Raw genomic sequence first — 18,532 nt, 5'->3', positions numbered from 1 at the left:
TGTCAAAATTCACCATTTTGATACTGATATGTCAATACGGCATTTAGAACCTTTTTCGGGAAAAAAGTCAACAAAAAAGCAGCTGCACAAAAAATAAATAGTAATAATTATACACAAAATGCTGGAACAAATTAATAAATTCATCGAATATTGGTGGTTTCGTTACTTGATGGTCACCGAATTATATATTGTTGAAAAATGGGAACGAGTTACCATGCGTAAGTATTGGAGAATTCGAGTGATTCGTTGATTTACAAGTAATAAGATATGTTTCTCCTGTTTTCAGATGTAATTCTGCTGATTCTTTTCTTGCTGGTGGGCTATTTCAATTTTAGTGTGGTGATGCCGTTAGTCTCAAAAATGATTCGACCTGTATTTGGTTGGCACGCTGAATGAAAATGATAACAATTTTGATTTAATTTATTAAAATATAGAATTAACTTTTTTCGTCATCATTCGTTTTAGCCCTTTTAAAATAGATGTATTTTGTCAGGGAAATAAATTTAAAGAATTAAAGAAAAGTGAGATTTTTAGTTTTATTTCGTTTTCATTGGTAAATCTCAACAGTAAATCTCAACAGTTTTTGTAGGTGGCAACGAGTTGTGGTTTTTAACTTGATCTTCTGTGTATTAGAAATACAGAAATTTGACCTTCACATTGTTCTGTCAAATGCATTCAAAAATATAAAATTTGCCAAAGAAACGTTTCACTTTAATTTCCTTGAAATTTTCAGGCATATTGTAGACTTGTGGTAATGTTGTACATTGTATCGTTGCTTGCTTTCTCTGGTTCTTTCCTATTACATTGTAGAAATACAACCAAATAGACGTAAAAATGGTAAATGAATTATGTTTCAATACTAGTGATATTTATTTTGAAAGTAAACAGCTCTTTATAAAAAAAAAAAAAACAAATTAAGATTGGATTTGGATTGGGTTTAATAACAAATTTATTGGAATCATTAGATTGATCATGAGCAAATGAGTTGCCATCAAGTGTTGCTAACGAATTAATTCTAATTTCGAACGCGTTTAAATCGTAGTCCCTACAAGTAAATAATGTTTTGCCATAAAAAAGTGAAATTTCTTCATTTTGTGTCTTTTTTTTACATTTACTAAACGAACAGAACTCTACAAATGCTTCTATCAAAGGAAAACCTCGACTCTTAAGGCAAAATAAATTCATGTGTGTGTATCAATAATTTCTGAAATAAAAGAGTTTATCGAAAAGAAATGAAATTAAGGATATAGAAAAGCGAAATGTTAATGATTTATAAAAATGAAATGGTGAGGGCATTGTTTGTCTAATGCTTGGCCTTCTTTGTGGCGGTTGGATTTCCAGACGATGTCTCAGCAATACGTTTCAAAATAATTGTGGCCGTTCGTGGTTTGATATTGTTGTGCTGCGTATTTGATTGTGTTGAACGAACTTTAACCACCGATGCGATTTGTTCCAGCGAATTTTTTGAATTATTCGATTCCTCTAGACGGCGACGCAAATCAATCACCTGCGCATTTAGCTCATTTATTTGCATTGAACAGCTTCGAAGCTTTTGTGCTTGACGATTTTGGATACCAATGACATTGTTTAGCTAGTTTATAAACAGAGAAGAAATTTTTTTATTCGTTACGCAAATGCAAATTTTTATATTTTAAGGGGCAAAATTAAAAAAAAAAAAAAACAAGAAAAGTAAAAATGGTGATACCTTTCGCATTGCTGTCTTGAATTTTCGTTCCATGCGAATGTAGTTGCTTTGGTATGGATCGACTTGACGAGCATTGATTGCTTTTTGTGGTGGTGATGATGATGACGATGATGATGAAGCACCTTGTTGAAATTGTGAATAAAGTGCTGGCAAAGACAAGCCCGATGTATTCGACGATGTATCAGTTGCATCTTGACAAATTAAATAATGAAAAAAAAAAGAAATGTTTAGACATTTTCCCAAATTCAAAATCGAATGTATCTTACAATGGTATTGGACATTTGAACAATTCAACAATGCTGCTCTGGTTGGCAGTTCGCAATATGCTCGTTTAAGAGTTGGTGCAATTTTTTCCTCAAAATGATCGATGGCCATGGAAGAGATGTCACGCAGCTCTTGCAAAACATCATGAGTTCGAAGTGGTTTATCGGACAATACAAACACTTCGGACATATTACATGGCTTTGTATGTGTAATAGAAGCGAAAACATGAAGAACTTCATCGATTACCTTGAACCAGATTTGGAATAGATGAGGAATTGAGTAAAATTTAAAAAAAAAAACCAAATATTTCAAAGGACACATACTTTTCCTGGTATGAAACAGCACAGATTAACTTCAATGTATTTTGTGTAAGTCATCGATAGCATAGAGATGCGAGTCTCGATACATGTCAAAACGTCCGAGTGTTTGCTCAATTGATGATTTCTACATGTGTACATACACGGTAACCATTTCACGTCAATATTTTAAATTGTGCATTCGATAAAGTTTGAAACAAACCTGCGTTCGGATTCACGCCGTGGCAATTGTGATTTAATGATTTTCAATAGCTGTCCATGACGCTTCATCACTTTATGGAAGCCAACATTCAAAAGGCCTTGACATATTGTATTGAATTTTTGACAAACCTACAATTTACACATAACAAAATAAAAATAAACATAATACACCGGATACAAGAGAAAGAAGAGAGAGAGAAAGAAAAATGCATGCAATTCGTTTATTAACTCATTGCGACAATGCGATCATTTTATTCATTTTTGTCTCTTTGATTCATGTGATGGCGATTTGAAATAAAAGCAATAAACACTTACGATACGCTGTTTTGCGATTTCATCGTATGATAAACACTCCAGAACTTGTTCCAACATACAATCGGGTAAATCCAATAGATTCATGATGATAATTATTTGCGACAAAAAAAAACTGAAATGTTTGTGTTATAACATAAATATTTGTATCGCCGAGCTGATAAATATAATTTATTGTTGAGTTTCAAAACTGCACCAGCTCCTTGGTTTATACACAAATGAACGTGAGAGAAACACTAACACTCGGTAAAATGTGAAAACTTTCGTCATTTGTTTTTATTGCGACTGACAGTTCTCTCACATATGTGAGTGAGTCAGTTGAATAAAAAAAGTGCATTCCGAAAATGTGATAAGCGGCCAACTTCAGTGCGGTGTTGTTTGATTTGAAATCAATGCAGCAGTTAGTGTTCCACACATCAAACGAGCATCCCAATCGTTCATAAGAAATGTGTGAACAAAAAATGTAAAATTTTTCAACGGCAAATTCACCGAGAAGAAGAAAAATCACACTTTAATTAATGAAATTGTATGGATTTGATGAAATTTACCAATTACAAGCATTAAAAAAATTTGGAAATTTAAATGCTGTCCAAACAAAACGGAGGCACCGAAAATTGTCGTTCATTAAAATTTGTGCAAAAAAAACAGCCTCGAAAGAACAATGGAAAATCTAATGACGAAAGCCGATACGGATGACTGGGAAGATAAAACTAAGCGCCGTTATTCTAAAATCATCATGCTATAGTAGTTATTCTTCCTTTTATCTAGATAACGTTCAACGTAGACAATGATTTCTTCATCGATTTATTTTGGCAATCCTTTTTCTTCTTCCACCAATCTAGTTTCTTTTGAAACGAAGTTTGCAAGCCTTCATATATAACCGTGGAAAGTGTTATTCCATTTTTATGATACGGTACCCGATAGATATTCTCTTTTAGTTTTTGATGTTTTTTCTATTTACTTGTGTGCATTATTCATTTCAATTCAGTTCCGACGTATTAGTCTTGACATATGTGCGCACACGTTACACCGCACTATGCATAGCACATTTTTGAATTGCATACAAAATTGAAAATGCATTGCGCCTTCGAAATGCACCGATTTTCTCTGTCTCTCCATTCATTTTACGCTGGAATGTTCTGTATGCTCTATTATAGATATATCGAAAGCTCTATAGAGATAATGCAGCAATGTGGCGAATACAACGCGAAAGAGTTGAACGATGTGCATGTGTGCTTATGCACTTGCACATGCACACCGTATCCAACGTGATTATTCAATCGACATTTCTTCTATTGTATTATTTGAATTTTCAATACGAAAACGTCATACAATTTGAACAAAAAGCACATTTTAGCAATAAAAAAAAAACACACACATTAGTAGGACCATTTGAATGTGATGGGTGAGAAAAAGAGCGAATAATTGAATGAACGAGATGTTTATAACGTACCGCTACGATATCATACACTAGTAAGGGAGTAAATATGTACGTAAGAGACAGAGAGAGAGAGAGTGAGAAAGAGCACATATATATCAGACACATGTTTGTTCAGTTTTTGGAGAGTAAAGAGATGATTATCGTTTATGTTTTGGTGTGTTTCATCCGTAGAAAACCGATTGCCGAACGGAGAGCGTGTGACGCACACGTGATATTGAGAGCGTAAGCGCCTATGAATGAACGAGAGCCACGAGCGCGATACGATTTATAAACCGAATGAAAATTTTCAATAAAAAAAACGCCACAGCCAACGAATACGAGCAAGCCTGCAATGTGAGATCGAATGATTCCGTATGTATGCGGCGGTATAAAGAACGGCATGCGATGTTATATATGTGATGGTATGCGTTATTTCGTTGTGTTTCTCTCTCTGTCTCCGACACTATTTGACAACTTGCTCTCTGTATAGCATACAACCAGAGCAGCTAACTGTGTGGATTCACACAACAGAATAGCGAAACTTTTGAGGAGATGGGCAAAAAAAAATAAAAATCGAGGTGGCCTTTTGCCTAGAACTCACATTGTATATAGTATATACGAACAGTAACGATTTGATAGTTGAAGAGTACTTATCGACTAATTCGGAAAGGTTGACACCGCAGCCCTGTACCTTGTACACTACAGTTTAGTTTTTTTAGTAGTTGTAGCAGATCTGTTGATCGACATCTAAAACATTTTTCAAAAACTTACTCACATTTTTCGCAGAAATTGGAAAATTGATACGAGAAAATGAAATAATTTTTTTTTCTGAAATTTTTGAATGCAATTTCAAGTAAAAGTTCAATACGATTGAAAAATATCTTGCGCGGCGTCAATACGAAATAAACAATAAGAATTAAAAAAAAAAAAAAACAATAATAACTGAAGAGCAATAGCAACCGATTCGCGCGATTATTTGAAAACGGACAAAAAGCCCGGTTTGAAAATCACACAAACGTTGAGAGAGAGAGAAAGAGAGTGCGAGAGATTACCAAAACAAAACACCGGCAACAACATTCAAGCGCGTGAATGGAAGAACACAATTGACATCAGTGACAACATGTGCGATTTCATTTTCAAATGAACTGATAACGATTGGTGTGAAACTGTGAATTATTTATAGCTAGTCAATTGTTCGGTAAACAGCCCAACTAAATTTCGATCCAAATCATTCAGAAATAGTTTATTGTATGATCGATTCTCATTATCATAATCGGGTTATATCGACACAAAATACTCTCAGCCAACGATCATTTCGACAAAAAGAATACTTTCTATGAAAGAGTTACACCGAAAAAAAATTATTAAAAGAAAGAGTTTAAGCGATAAGATCGATTTGTAATTTTACCGGAAATTGTGAAATAAAAGATTGTTCCATTTGAAAAGATCTTCTTTTGAATTAATATTTATAACATCGATCCAAACATTTCTTTAAACACTTTATTCGTCCTTTTTAAGTGCAAAACCATTTTTTATTTCAATTTAAATTGACATTTTAAGGACATTGTCATCAAGTGAACTGATTCTATAAACATTTTATTTCGAAAAAAATCTACATCACATTTGTGTACTGATTTTTCGGAGATTTTCCAGTATTTACCAACTGAAAAAAAAAAAAAGAATTCCTGCGATTAAAAAAAGAACTGATAGTGGATACAAAATAAAGGATATTGAAAAAAAAACGCTTTTTTAAAAAATTCGTTCGTGTTTTGAAAAACAGTTGATGAAGACAAAATAAAGAAGTAAAAGTAGAGAAAAAAAAATATATTGAAAAAATAGGTCTACCAGAAATTGTGACTCGTAAATTAAGAAATTAAATTGAAAAGAAACGTGAGAACAAAAAATAGCAGTAAAACAAGAAAAGCCAATTCGATATGGAGCATCAAATTCAGCAGGAGCTGGCTTCCGGATCGCCCGAAGTACCAAATTATCCAGGGTATGTATGTTCACAATTTACCATTCAGTTTGGTTTTAGTCGTGTTAAACACCAATGAGACAAGAAGAAAAAAAAACACCGAAATGCAAGCACGACCGAGGTGCATCCAAAGACTGTATGGCGAATGTAAGAAATTACCCCAATTATGTTACATAATTGTGTGTTCTTCGTAAATGCTATGGACCCGTGCGTTGCACATGTTCGGCATGGATCAAAGGTGCATTTTGAGAAATCAAATAACAAGAGAGGGAGAGAGAGAGAGCGAAACAGCAAGCGATTGTGAGATTTAAGAACAAAAAAATACTTTCAATGTGTATAATAAATGCACAAAAAACCGCATCGACGTGCAAAAAACAACCAAAAACAAAACTCGCCTGAGTATGTATTTGTAGCCGGAAGGAGTTGATTTCAGCCGTGGAGGAAATAGAAATAAAGAAAACTAAGAAAAACAACAACGAAATAACGCGAGTGTTTTTAAGTGCAAGTAATGATTGCAAGGATTGATACACACATAAAAACGATATTCCATTCAAGTTTTCACAGGACGGTTTTATCCTTGTTTTGAGTCTTCCGTTACGTATATAAATATATATACATATATCGCATCGCACGTTGACATTTCATTTTGTCATTTCAACTTTTTCACTCTCTTGTTCGAATACCGGTTGTCGTTCCTTTTCTCATTTCGTTTAGTTATATTGCGTCGTTTATTTTTCTTACGTTCAAACATAATTTCCCCACGCTCTGTCTTTGTCTGTATCTTACATACACAAAACCACACACACACTTTTTCTCTACATCTTGCTGTCTCTGTCTCTCTGGGTAACCACTATTCTCACACATTAGTGAGCAAGTAGCACCAAAAACAGCAACAAAAGCAACAACAAATGAAGAGCGAACATTTCATATAGTTGAAACGGGATACACGTGCACGTTGTGCAATAGCATTTTTGCTCATCCACAAATCAAACGCCAGTCACTAAAATATTAAATGTTTGCGTTTTTTCCCCCAATCTATCTATAGTGAATTCAACAAGAATCTTGTTCGATCAAACAGCTCGATACACATTTTTTTTTTTTGAAATTCGACCGCATTGGGTGAAATTTAAATGCCGCAAAAATGAAAAATTTCTTTACAGAATTTAAATCCAAATACGAAAATGATGATATGTGAATGATGATTATTGCAATCAAACTCGTACACAAAATAAACTGTTCTTTAATGTTTAGAAACAAATAATTTGTAATTCATTTACTATTTATTCCCCTTTTTTTCGGTGTGTGTTCTGTCCTCGGTCGTTCGTCGTTTCGTTTTCTGTTAAATTTACAATTGTTTTATGATGTTCCTCTATTACGATCGCACCGACTATGGACTGGGCTGGGCTGGGCTCCCAGTGTAGACAGTGAAAAATCGTCTTATCTACTAGGCTGTGCGTGATCTTCATTATATAAATGATATGAATATTATCTAAACGTCTTGGTTCATAAGTTGTCATTGTCGGTTACAATACAGACTGATTGTTGTATTTTTAAACGTTCTCCCATAAATTTCTTCTGTTTGTTTATTTCATTTGTTTTCTTCGTTTCTTCGGCGCGTATTAATTTTTTTTTATTTCGTTCACTTCATTCATTTCGGTTCACATTGTGCCTCGTTTTGCTCATTTGCCGTTGTTTGTCTTATATTACATCTTACTTTTTTAGCCCCTGTCAACTAACACATATGATGATGTTCAGCATTCAGCATACATTCCATACCGACCAGTGTATTCAAATAGAGATCATAATATTATTTTGTTTTTACTTATACTGAGAATTATGTCTCGATATGTGTCTGTGCGGCATTTACACAGATATGGATAAAGACCATGTCGCTGACAAATACAACTAAACCGGTTGGTATGATATGAAATAATTTGATATGATCTGGTGAAATCGTTGACAGAGGGTTCACAGGCAATTGGAAGTGAATTACCATCAATATTATGTTTACCTGGTCGCACTGTATATGTCTGATTGCTAAACCAATCAAACTTGAATTTTGTAAGAATATAACAATATAAAATATGGGCGCGCGACCACTTTTTATCTCATCTCATTCAATCAACGGAAGATTTCATCTAATGCACATGACGATTGAACACACGATTTTGTTTTGGTTTTATTTATCATCAATAAAATAGTCAATTCAAATAACTCATCGTCATATTCCTCTCTCCGTCTTTGCGCTTGTTCCAAGTTTATGTGACTTGTATAGCACCACAGATGATTGGTTAAAATTTAAATTAATAAATGGATAGAATTGAATGTAACGATTTTAAGTTTTTTAACGGCACACAAGCGTGCGCTTCAATAATTCGAAAAGTGAATGAATAAAAAAAAATACAAAGCGACAGAGATGTGTGTGCACACTTGCCTCTCTTGCTTTCACTCTCTAAAGGAATTCGTTCATTTCTCAGTTCTGTTTTCATTTAATTGATTCATATTATTCAATTATTAACATGAACGGTTTTAGTTTTGACATGTGTTATTTTTGTTTAGTTATGGTTGTTGGCGTGTGAGTGTGTGTGGAGCTCGAGCGAACGAACGAACGTGCCAGCCATAAGTGCCAGCACAACGGCATGTGATTCGAACCCGCCAGTGCAATCGAATGTTCATCGCTCATCTCTCATACAGTATGCACATTCCACTCAATACTTATTAATTTCGTTTCATTTGAAATATGACTTGAAAACTTTAATTTCAATCGCATATGCACTTGATTTCAATCATTCTCGTCGTATTCAGTTAGTATATGCACATAATATTCAATGTGTTTATAATTCGTTATGGTAAATAAATCGAATACATGGATTCTATCTGTATCGATACAATTTTTCACTTTGTTTCTTTTGTTCTCATCGCCATTGATTATTATTCATTCGGCATTTTCAATAACAATTAGTAATTTGTTGTCGTTCGTTATCGTTAATGTTGTCATTGCCATTAGTTACTTGTTTTATTGTGCATTTATCAGTGACGAATGCAATTGTTACGCGTTTGGTCGACATCGTTGAATATATTTATTTGGATAATGTTAAAACATGCATTTATAAAACAATTCTTATAAACATTATTATTTTTTGTTTTCCATCGAAAATGTTCTCGACATAATAATAAATGGATATTACATAATTTTCAGTTTGTAATTTTGTTACACATTTTTTTGTTTTTGGTTCAAAGCGATTGTTTTGTTTACTTTAACCGGCGAACCATACGATAAATTCGATCATTATTTCCTTTATTTTAGTTTTTCTCACACCTTTTTGTGTGCAATCGTTTTGCCAACGGTCAACCGAGGAGAAAACCATGCAAAACAAAACAAAAGCAAAACTGCTGAAATGCAATGCAACAACGTGAAAAATTCAATTGAATAATTTGAATAAAACAGTTGCTTGGCGTTCGATTGCATGTAAAATCCATCGCAAAGATAGAATTAACGGAATATGTAAATAGAATCCAATGGAAAGAAAAAATATCACTTGACAAAAAAAGGCCCCTTCGCTTATAGACGCTTGGTTACATTGTCATTTCCTATTGTCATACCGCCACCGCACTTTGGCCATAGTCGTGCAACACATTTCTTGCGGCAAATGAGAGATGTAAAGTGAAAACTGTGTTTACACCATACATTTCGGTCTAAAAATGAGAGAAAAAGAGAATAAAAGGTAGCAAATTGTAATAGTTGTAATTATTGTTATTAACTTCTGCATCATATCTACGCTCGAGCACGTTTATGTGTGTTAAAGCCAAGCAACACGGAAAAATGTGTGTACACAAAAACTCAAAAAGATGAGGTATGAATAGAAAATATAAACAACACAAAAATAACCAGATAATTAGTTTCACACGACGACGACAACGACGACAATGACAATTATAAAAAAAGATGATCCAAAAAAATAAAATCGTCGGCATCGGCACATAGATGTGACGTAGTTGTTGACACCACACCACATATTCGCTATTAAACATCAATCAATTTGTAATGATGACTAAGGCACCAACAGACATTTTATTAGTTTCATTGATGTTCAGAGACCAAAATGCTCACTGCTCTTACTCTTTTGCTAAATCGATCGTGTACACGATAATTTTAATGGCGCTTTTGATTCATTTTTACGACACACAACATCTGAATTTGTGTGGTCGGCTAAGCGTGCTCCCGGAGTGGCAACATACAATGCTTCTGTTGATGCAACTAAAATAGTACAATTGAAATGCTATCGTTTTGCTCTTTTATTTCATTTCTTTGCAGTTAAGCGTTAAAATTATAACAGCATATATTAAAGAGATTTAATTTGGTAGGTGTATTGAAAGAACTCTTTCTTTTCTTTGTATTTAATTCTGGTGTAATATTGTTAATGATCCTGAATCGAAATTGCTAAAAAGAACAAAAAACTTAACCATGTCGAATCTTCTTCTACCTACTACTGCCTTCTTCCTAATTCTTTTTGTTTTTTATGTAGAAAGGTGTGATCAACCTAAAACAAGAAATTAAAATTCTTCGTTTTTTTTACTGCCATTCTCTCTGTTTGTTGATGATTTTTTTTTATCAAAAACTATCGTTCGACTTAGAACTTGGTGAGCAAACAAAAATAATAAAAAAATTAGTACGCATACAGGCAACAGTCATTATGCAAACAAAACCATGTCATTTCAGAGAATGCACAGCGACAACGAATAAATGAAGGAATATGGAACAAAACATAGAGATAGGCATGTCAATAAAGAACAGTCAACAATAAATGCTCATTTGGAGCAATGGTAAATAACGATCGAGCAACCAATGTTCATTTTGGACCGGAAAAAAAGCGCAACGATACGTGTGTTTGTGATGTCGATCTTAGTCGTCAATAAAAAAAAAAATATTTGGAAAAATAAACAAACATTCAAACCAAAAAAGGTTGAAATAAAAAATGTGTCCGAAAATGAAACAACACGTCATCAATTAGCATCTTGTAAAATGCTTAAATTAGTAAAGTCTTTGAACCTATTACCTTTTCACTCCACCGAAAACAGACGAGATTGAGACGAATCATATATGTTGTACAAAAAACCTATGCGTTGCATAATATTTGCACTCAAACACACAACTTGAAGTGCATGTGTGTGAAGCAGGTAGTTAAATTTTGTTATGCTGTGTGATAGTTTCATTTTTTTCTCTTTCGGTTTTATTGTTGCTTTTTGCTTTTAGTATTTCGAGTCTTCCATTGTTCGCCGATGCAACTGGCAAAATATTCTCAACTGGCTGCATAGAAGGCAATAAACAGAAATATTGATCGTAAAATGTGATTTTTAAAACATTCACACTCAACCAAAAAAAAAAAAAACTTGTAATACCTACAGTGCAAACACAGAGAAATGGAGTGAAATCAAATTATTTTAAGGCTCATGATTTGTGTCTACGTTAACTGATACATTTTTTATTTGTTTTAATGAATGTCATACGGTTCTTGGATTAAAGAAAATTTACAATTTTGATCTTTTCTAATTCTGAACATTCTGACGTGTTACTCTCTAAGAATTTTTAGAGGAGTGAAGACATTTTTTGCTCTTCACTTTTGTGTGAGATGGTCAGAATTCTTTTTGTCAAATTCTTCCTTACCTGTTATCCATTTTTATCGGAGTGGAAACTAAAACCTCTTTTCGCTAGATAGATAGATTTTTTTCAATTACTAATACACTTCCCACTTAAAATGTCTACCTTGATCAAGAACGATTCTCAACTTTGAAATTCAAATTAAACCAATCAAAAATATTTTTTGGTCGTTAACAATGCATTAAATTAACTTTTGATAGGTAGAAAAATGAAATATCATGTTGAACCCATTTTTTATACTAGAAAAGAATATTGTCTATTATATTGAATGCGATTGTCTATTATATCCATTGAAAACATCGGCGTTTGAGGATGCACTAGAGAACGTTTAAATTTCAAAATAAAAAATTTCATTTTAAGTTTTGAAAATTGGTCGTGTGTGTAAGTGACATTTTGAATTTGCTAATAAAAAGTTTAACATCATAGTTTGAGCAACACTACTGCATACTAAAAATCGGCCAATATAAAATGCGAATGAATATACATTTTGGCTTACAATAATTTCCTATTCAAAATTAGATTTTACTATATTTAAACACAATCACAACCAAAATGTAGCCAAAAAGCCAACTTCCTGCGTTCTACATACACAAACTTATACACGGTCGCTTTTACGCTGGTTACAGCGTAACCATGGGCAGGGCGCGTATATATAATTGCACTTGTGCAAATGCATAATGTATTAAAGCCTCTCATCGCTGAAAATCGCATGTTAATTGCAAAATAAAATACGTAAGTGGATTGATGTTATCCTACATTTTAAAAATAAAATTGTAACCTAATCATTTTCATATGAAAACCGATCATATTGACATGCATTCATCAATAGTTTCGTATCTTTTGCAATATTATAAGAATTCGGTTGTAAACGCGCTTTTTTTTACACATCTTTTAAGCTGCAAATATGCCATTCAAGTTATTTTGTTGGATAAATAAACCACTTCATTGCCAATAATGAAGATACATTATTTTCGTTTTCATCTTTTTCATCAGCCGCAAATACTAGACTAAATTATTGATACTGTATGCGTATATATGCGGTTGTGTAAGTCTTTGTGTAACTAGCCGAGTCATTTAGCCTAAAACTATCAATTCTATCACATGGTAAGTGTCAATTATGAATATAAACAAAAACCACACTGTCCATATATATAACTGAAGCCAACAACAAAATGCCCATTGAATATCCTGCGCCAGCCAGCAATGTAGACATAAAACACACACCAACTGCATATCCGGACACAATGAAAGCGCCAGAGTATATAAGATAGTTTTTAAATGGATGAGCTTTGTGTGTTAAGGAGTTTGGATCAAGTTGTATCAGTTTTTATGCGAGAGAACGAAAAAAACCCGGACCACATCAAATCTACACTCACACCTCACTCTCTATCTCTTTGAAATGCATTGCGTATACATTTATGGTTAGATTTGCGTCGCTTTTATCCGGTGCGAACTTCGAATGTGTGTCTGCGTGTGTGTGTGTGTGTGCATATGTGTCCGTCCAATGTGTGCGCACACGTTCAGCGTTCTCGAATAATATTTGTTTTCAATTTTGTTATAGCTAGATGAATGGCACTTAATTGAATTTTACAAGAGTTATTATTAGATTCAAAAAATGATCGCTTGCGTATGACACAAGCATATATTTAGTTGTGTTGCATGCATAAAAAGCATTGATGCATATTCTACATCATCTTGGATATTATGTATATGCGATATTTTTGATTGGATTATTTTTGGCAAGAAATCAACAAACAAATCACGAATCAACGATACGCAATTATTTTCAACAGATCACAATGTCACAATTATGTACAGTGTACACACACCATACACGATTTATGGCCGGCAATTTTTTCTATATTATGGCCCATTCTTAATTTCAGCGTTGCATACCATGAATTTTGAATTAATGTTTCAAACTGATTTCAATAAAAGGATTTGCTGCTTTATTCACATAAAACTGTGTACGGTATGTGCAATGTGCATGCATCACATTTTGCCGACTGAATTGCCGAACTTTTATTTCAATTCGAAGTGTGTGCAAGAGCCGGGGAATAAAAAGAAAAACAAAAAAAAAATGGGAAAACGAATGAGAATGATGAGAGCTGCTGATTCTTATGCGACATGCCTAATGAACAGTGAACCTCAAAATCATTGAGGAACGAATATGAGAAGAGCAAATACAGGAAAATCATTAACATTTCCATAAATCATATTTGTCATGCTCGCGAAAGTCATGACGAAAATACATTTTTGTGTCATCGTTCTTCTTTTTTGTGTGTGTTGCTCTTCTTTTGTTTTCGTATTTTACTCAATGAATAAAAGAAATCGATTAATTCAACATCAAATAACAACGAAGCGTACATAGTCTTCTGTTTGTCTATTTTTGTTGGTTTTGCGATTGATAACGTACAGAACGCGCATAGAAAATCTTCCAAAGAAGATAGCGAAACAAAAAGAAACTTCAACTATATCCCGAAAATAAATCGCCATCAATTATTATGTGTAGTTTTCTGAATGTGTATCATTGATTCATGGCTTTTTCCCACCAAAAAATGTATAAAAAATTATGTTCAAACTCAAAAGATTGAGCCAGTTTTGGCGGTGAATAAATATTATTATTATATTATTTTTGAGTTGAAATAAAAGTAAAACTGCACTTTTCTGTATGTGAACATATTGATCATGCTATATTATCTTTGCCACGTTGTGTATACAGTTGGAATTGTGTGACTTTTTGAGTTTTATTATCATTTTTTCAGATGCACATGGATATTTTTATTTCGGTTCAGAGACTACCTACCTTCATACGAAGAATTTGCTATGTATTCCTTAATGTGACACCTCCAAACGATCAGCATGTGGATAAAAGTAAATTTCGAACATTCCCCAAAACGTTTTTCATTCATATATTCAATTTGAAAATACTATTGAAATTATTTTACGTTATTTACTTTGTCTGTTCTTATTATTATATATAGCCAGAAATAAAAAAGTAAGCTATATGTTTCTTATCAGTTCATCATTGCTTTTATCTGTCGTTTAAATTTGTTGCTTTTTCTAACATTTTATTCACTCGTTGTATTTCATTGATACAGCCGACTACCATTTTGTTGCCGTCGTCATTTGTGCAAAATTGTTATTTGAGATGCAAAATGGCCTCTTTTTGTCGCACATTTCGTTTCCACTAATCAAAGTTGAATTGTGGTTACACATATACTTTCCATGCATTCGTCAAATCGAATTGAATTTTCTATATAGGCCTAGGCCCTATGGTTAAGCGATAAATAAAGTTTTTGTCAGCTCAGTAACAGGCAACCTTGTGAAATTGAAATTTCAAATGATGTGACAAAAAAAAAAAACGATTAGGCAGAGGAAAAAGTGCCCAACAAAGGCAATTATGCGAGAGTTCAATATCAATGTTGAACTGTGAATGACTGTGATATGTTTTTTTTTCGTTCATTTCGGTTCAATTTCCCCTGATATCACAAGTTGTTATAGTATTGTTCTACAAAAAAAAATAGCTAAGCTGTTTTGAGCAACCAAAATCTGTTATTTCAACCGCAGCATGATGTCTTTGACATATTGCACCCATTTTCAAATCCAACTTACATTCACCAAACCAAACATTTGTTTTTTTGTTTTGTCATTTTCGTGGTTTTTTCAAATGCAAACAAATTGTCATGATTCTGCATCGATTTATATCCGAAAAAAACCCATTGTATGCTACAAATTTGCCAGATTTCTACAATTAAAATTTTCGACTCACCAAGAGAAGAGAGTCTCCACCCCCAATAAAATCTTCATAATGCGAGAGATGCTAATAATTATTAATAACCCAAAACGCAAACATATTCACCAGATGTGTTCACTCTTTATTTATTTAATGCAAATAATTTGTATTTGCCAATCGTATTTATGTGCTTTCCTTTCCATTTTATCTCTATGTATTCGTATTGATTCGTATAAATGGATGCGTTTGATTTGCACACGGAATTGAAGTGCAATTAAGTTAAATGACTAGTTAAAATGACCTAATTCGCTTTTCTATATAGAGTAATATATACGTCGGGAGCTTCGTATACTTCAATGGAGAACGAAGTTAAACATCCCGATATAATCCTGATCATTTATTATTTTACAGTGGGAAGTGGAAAATAGAGATTGAGTTTGAAATCGACACGCGAATGTTAAACTCAAACTAATTTGACAGAATGGGGATGTGGTCACATTTATCTAGATTTGGGTTGAAACGACCTTCAATACTGCACTTCCACATCGAACAAATCAGTCTCGAATTTGTGTGTGTGTGTGTTTCATATTTTTTTCATCTTGATCTTTCAATCGCCGCGTGTGTATGTGATTTTTTTTCGCTCTCTCTTTCTCGGTGTGTTTTAAAATACTCAAGAAAACATAAGGAAACCCATGCATGTTCAACGACGTCATAAATAAATTGTTGATGACCTTATGATCATTTTTGCATTACATAAATTGCAATAATAGCACAAACACAAATTATGATGAATCAAAAAGAAGACGTAATATATGCATTGTGTGTATCTCTCAATGCATGATTGACCCATTGATAAATGTGTAGATTATTTTATTTTTGCTACTGCTACTGTTGTTGCGGTTGCGGTTGTTGTTGTTGTAACTCATTCATTCTATTTCTATTATGCTGTCTAAATTGGTTTAAGTGTTTGTTGTGCTGTTCATTTGTTTTCTTCAACATCATTTCAGGGAAAACCAGATACGATCCATAAATTGAATACGATAAAATGAATTTTAACGATTTCAATCTTGTAAATGTTTATAACATAGTTTTGTATAAAAGCTATTCCATTGTATCGTATCCAATATGCGAATTTGTTCCCAACATTTTCGTTAGCATTGTGTCGCAAGTAGCGACTCACTACATTTGTGAATTTGTGATATTATCAAATATGCAAAAACAAAAATTACATTCGCGACCAACCATTGAATGACAAAAACAAGATATTAAAATTAAAGAATTTTCAAAACAAAACGAACGATTGATCTTTGAAATCGAATAGAAGGATTTCTGGAGTATTGAAAATGCCATTCCACCCACATTCGACAAAACGCAAGAATGCATAAAAAAAATTACATATTTACAATTAATATCATAAAATCATTTACTTGGTAATCACAAGGTCGAACTAAAAATATCGAAAGCATTTTTGAAACAAGTGAACACATGAACAACAGCTTCTGTATACATCAGCAAGAAGACTGTATGTGTTTGTATTTTATGGCTGAAGCATGAAATCGATTCGGATAGAATTGTGGCAGGATTTTATATTTTATTGGATCAAATAGTTCATTTCTCATGTGATATATACAATTAATAGATTCGTTCGTTCATATTATTTATTTATTTCGTGGTGTAAAGACATGTGTAAGTGTGATTGATGTAAAGCGTAGGCTCAGTCACCGCAACATCTCATATGAATCGTATCCAATTCATATTTTAATAATGAAAATGAGTGCAAGCATGAATATGCACAATGCACATTCCACTGATGCTGTGAAATAGACTTTAAATGTCCACTATTTCGATATTTATAAGCATTTCGATTTATCCGGAACTGTTCTTCATCAACGAAAAATTAACGACTCGAAAAGCGGATTATGTCGAGAAATGACCCCTTCATGCAATAGTTCCATTCTTGAATTTATCCGATCACATGCTTCATCAGTTTTTTATTATTGAAATTAAATTTTCTGCAAAAAATATTTTTCCTGTTCATTTGCTACTTGAATATTCATCCTCTAAATAGAAATAGAATATATAACTTTTTAATTGTCTCTGCTTTTTTGTCGGCATTAATTTTCCAATCCGTACGGTATAAAATGCAAGTCAAATTGGTATAAATAAAATCAGTATTACTCTTAAAATGGCATTCAAAATACAACCGACTCTCGAGAGTTATTAATTCAAAGTTTGATAATTTGAATGTTCCGGTCATTTGAATCGGTTTTTCTCTTTCATTTATTTTATATGATAGAATCAATATTTTTATACATAAACAACAAGTGTTTTTCATAAATATGGATGTTGCGTAAGCCTAGGGGACGGCAGACATCTGATTTCTATACAAATTTTAAATTATTTTTAAAAAAAAGTAATTCAAGGTTCTTTTAGATTGATCAAGATTAATAAAATCAATTAATTAGTTTTTACATTTTCAAAATTCACATAATGAAGAAGAAAAAATGTATACCACAGAGAATTGAATCTGCGTTAGAAACGACTGTATTGTTTCCAAAATTCAAATGAATTTTTGTGATAAAAGTGTCATTTTTAAAATGGAAATGCCAAAAAAGCCACAGCAACGAGGGTCATCTTTAAACTTAAAGTCATTTAAGGTCGAGATATGATCGAAGTTAAATTTCGTCCATCGAATAATATCATACAATGATTTTTAGATAGGATAGATGCGTAAGATCTCCGCAAGATCCAGATCCAAGCGTGCGTACGCTGCCGCATGATGCATACATATATAATACGCACGCAAATTCGTTATTCTTATTTCCCCTTCTTTGATTCGCATGCCATAGCATTACGGAGTAAGGAATGTATGTATCACGCGGCTACGTACGCACGCTTGGATCCGGATCTTGCGGAGATCTTACGGATCTATTCTATCCAAAA

At 33.0% G+C, this 18,532-nt stretch overlaps 3 protein-coding genes across 4 annotated transcripts in view; 2 read left to right on the top strand and 1 right to left on the bottom strand.

The window, feature by feature from the left end:
* The first annotated feature begins 6 nt into the window (after positions 1-6).
* LOC116347032 lies at positions 7-525 on the top strand. The gene is made up of 2 exons (XM_031777426.1): positions 7-218; positions 287-525. The coding sequence occupies exons 1-2, from the start codon at positions 119-121 to the stop codon at positions 394-396; spliced, it is 210 nt and encodes a 69-aa protein (XP_031633286.1). The 5' UTR covers positions 7-118; the 3' UTR covers positions 397-525.
* Positions 526-920: 395 nt separating this feature from the next.
* On the bottom strand, positions 921-3,076 carry LOC116347029 (F-box only protein 28). Of its 2 annotated transcripts, XR_004201648.1 has the most exons (7): positions 2,803-3,076; positions 2,489-2,616; positions 2,293-2,413; positions 1,972-2,215; positions 1,706-1,896; positions 1,110-1,591; positions 921-1,045 (listed from the first exon to the last, which is right to left on the bottom strand). XR_004201648.1 is itself a non-coding variant. In XM_031777422.1 (6 exons), the coding sequence occupies exons 1-6, from the start codon at positions 2,884-2,886 to the stop codon at positions 1,304-1,306; spliced, it is 1,056 nt and encodes a 351-aa protein (XP_031633282.1). In that variant the 5' UTR covers positions 2,887-3,076; the 3' UTR covers positions 921-1,303. The 2 variants fall into 2 exon arrangements, 1 of the variants encoding a protein (XP_031633282.1); XM_031777422.1 differs by having other exon boundaries at positions 921-1,591.
* Positions 3,077-4,717: 1,641 nt separating this feature from the next.
* Positions 4,718-18,532, top strand: part of LOC116347033 (RNA-binding protein Musashi homolog Rbp6) — a 371,521-nt gene continuing 357,706 nt past the window's right edge. Inside the window, exon 1 of the mRNA XM_031777427.1 lies at positions 4,718-6,215. Coding sequence (XP_031633287.1) covers positions 6,154-6,215 — 62 coding nt within the window. The 5' untranslated portion in view covers positions 4,718-6,153. The remainder of the gene's footprint in view (positions 6,216-18,532) is intronic.

This window comes from Contarinia nasturtii, unplaced genomic scaffold (assembly GCF_009176525.2).
Source record: "Contarinia nasturtii isolate CC-2019 unplaced genomic scaffold, AAFC_CNas_1.1 Cnas_scaffold_1699, whole genome shotgun sequence".
Lineage (NCBI taxonomy): Eukaryota > Metazoa > Arthropoda > Insecta > Diptera > Cecidomyiidae > Contarinia > Contarinia nasturtii.
The sequence above is the reverse complement of the archived record's forward strand: the minus strand, read 5'-3'. Positions and strand labels throughout refer to the sequence as shown.

Excerpts from the sequence above, each read along its gene's own strand:
- LOC116347029 (XM_031777422.1), bottom strand. The coding sequence starts at position 2,886 with ATGAATCTATTGGATTTACCCGATTGTATGTTGGAACAAGTTCTGGAG. Across the intron at positions 2,617-2,802 it reads AAATCGCAAAACAGCGTATC|GTTTGTCAAAAATTCAATAC; the intron begins GTAAGTGTTTAT and ends TGTAAATTGTAG. Across the intron at positions 1,592-1,705 it reads TCAAGACAGCAATGCGAAAG|CTAAACAATGTCATTGGTAT; the intron begins GTATCACCATTT and ends TTTATAAACTAG.
- LOC116347032 (XM_031777426.1), top strand. The coding sequence starts at position 119 with ATGCTGGAACAAATTAATAAATTCATCGAATATTGGTGGTTTCGTTAC. Across the intron at positions 219-286 it reads ATGGGAACGAGTTACCATGC|ATGTAATTCTGCTGATTCTT; the intron begins GTAAGTATTGGA and ends TCCTGTTTTCAG.